General features: G+C 61.9%; 1 protein-coding gene across 1 annotated transcript in view; it reads left to right on the forward strand.

Annotated features, from left to right (window-relative positions):
* NPDC1 (neural proliferation, differentiation and control, 1) overlaps window positions 1-533 on the forward strand; it is a gene marked incomplete at its 5' end in the record, with an annotated part of 2638 nt that overhangs the window by 652 nt on the left and 1453 nt on the right. Inside the window, one exon of the mRNA XM_009703581.1 lies at window positions 368-430. Within this exon, the coding sequence (XP_009701883.1) occupies window positions 368-430 (63 nt within the window). The remainder of the gene's footprint in view (window positions 1-367; window positions 431-533) is intronic.

The following is a 533-nucleotide window of genomic DNA, read 5'->3' on the forward strand; positions in this document are numbered from 1 at the left end:
TGTTCCTGGGCATTACAGGTGTTGGGGAGGGGGATTGGAGGAGAGGCAATAGCTGCCCTTGCCAGTTCCCCTGCAGGTACGGCATCTGCTGGTCGGGGCTGGAGGATAGCAGTGGGACACCCCGGTGCCAGACACAGGCTCCTGGGAGTGAGTGGCACCTGGGTTGGGCATCGCTGTGGCACTGGGTGCTGACACCTATGTCAGTACCTCATGCCCAGGCCCCATGGGATGGAGCTGGGGGGTGCCACCCGTCATGGGTGCCATTGCAAGGAACGGGGATGTGGGTGGGAGAAAAAAAGGTCTTGTCGCCCGTATGTGGTCGTGTGCCCCAGTGGCTCCTGCCGACCGCTCTCCTCTCCCCTGGCAGGCTGCAGAAGGAGCTCAAGCTGGCACAGAAAGCAGACTACTCGGCACAGCGAGCAGCCAGCCCCCTGCCCTACGACAAGATCTCGGTAAGGCACCCATGTCCTTTCTTGTGGGGGGTTTGGTGCTTGGGCCAGGCTTGTACTCTGCTCGAGGGGCTTCCAACACAG

The sequence above is a fragment of the Cariama cristata genome, unplaced genomic scaffold (assembly GCF_000690535.1).
Source record: "Cariama cristata isolate BGI_N322 unplaced genomic scaffold, ASM69053v1 scaffold26237, whole genome shotgun sequence".
Lineage (NCBI taxonomy): Eukaryota > Metazoa > Chordata > Aves > Cariamiformes > Cariamidae > Cariama > Cariama cristata.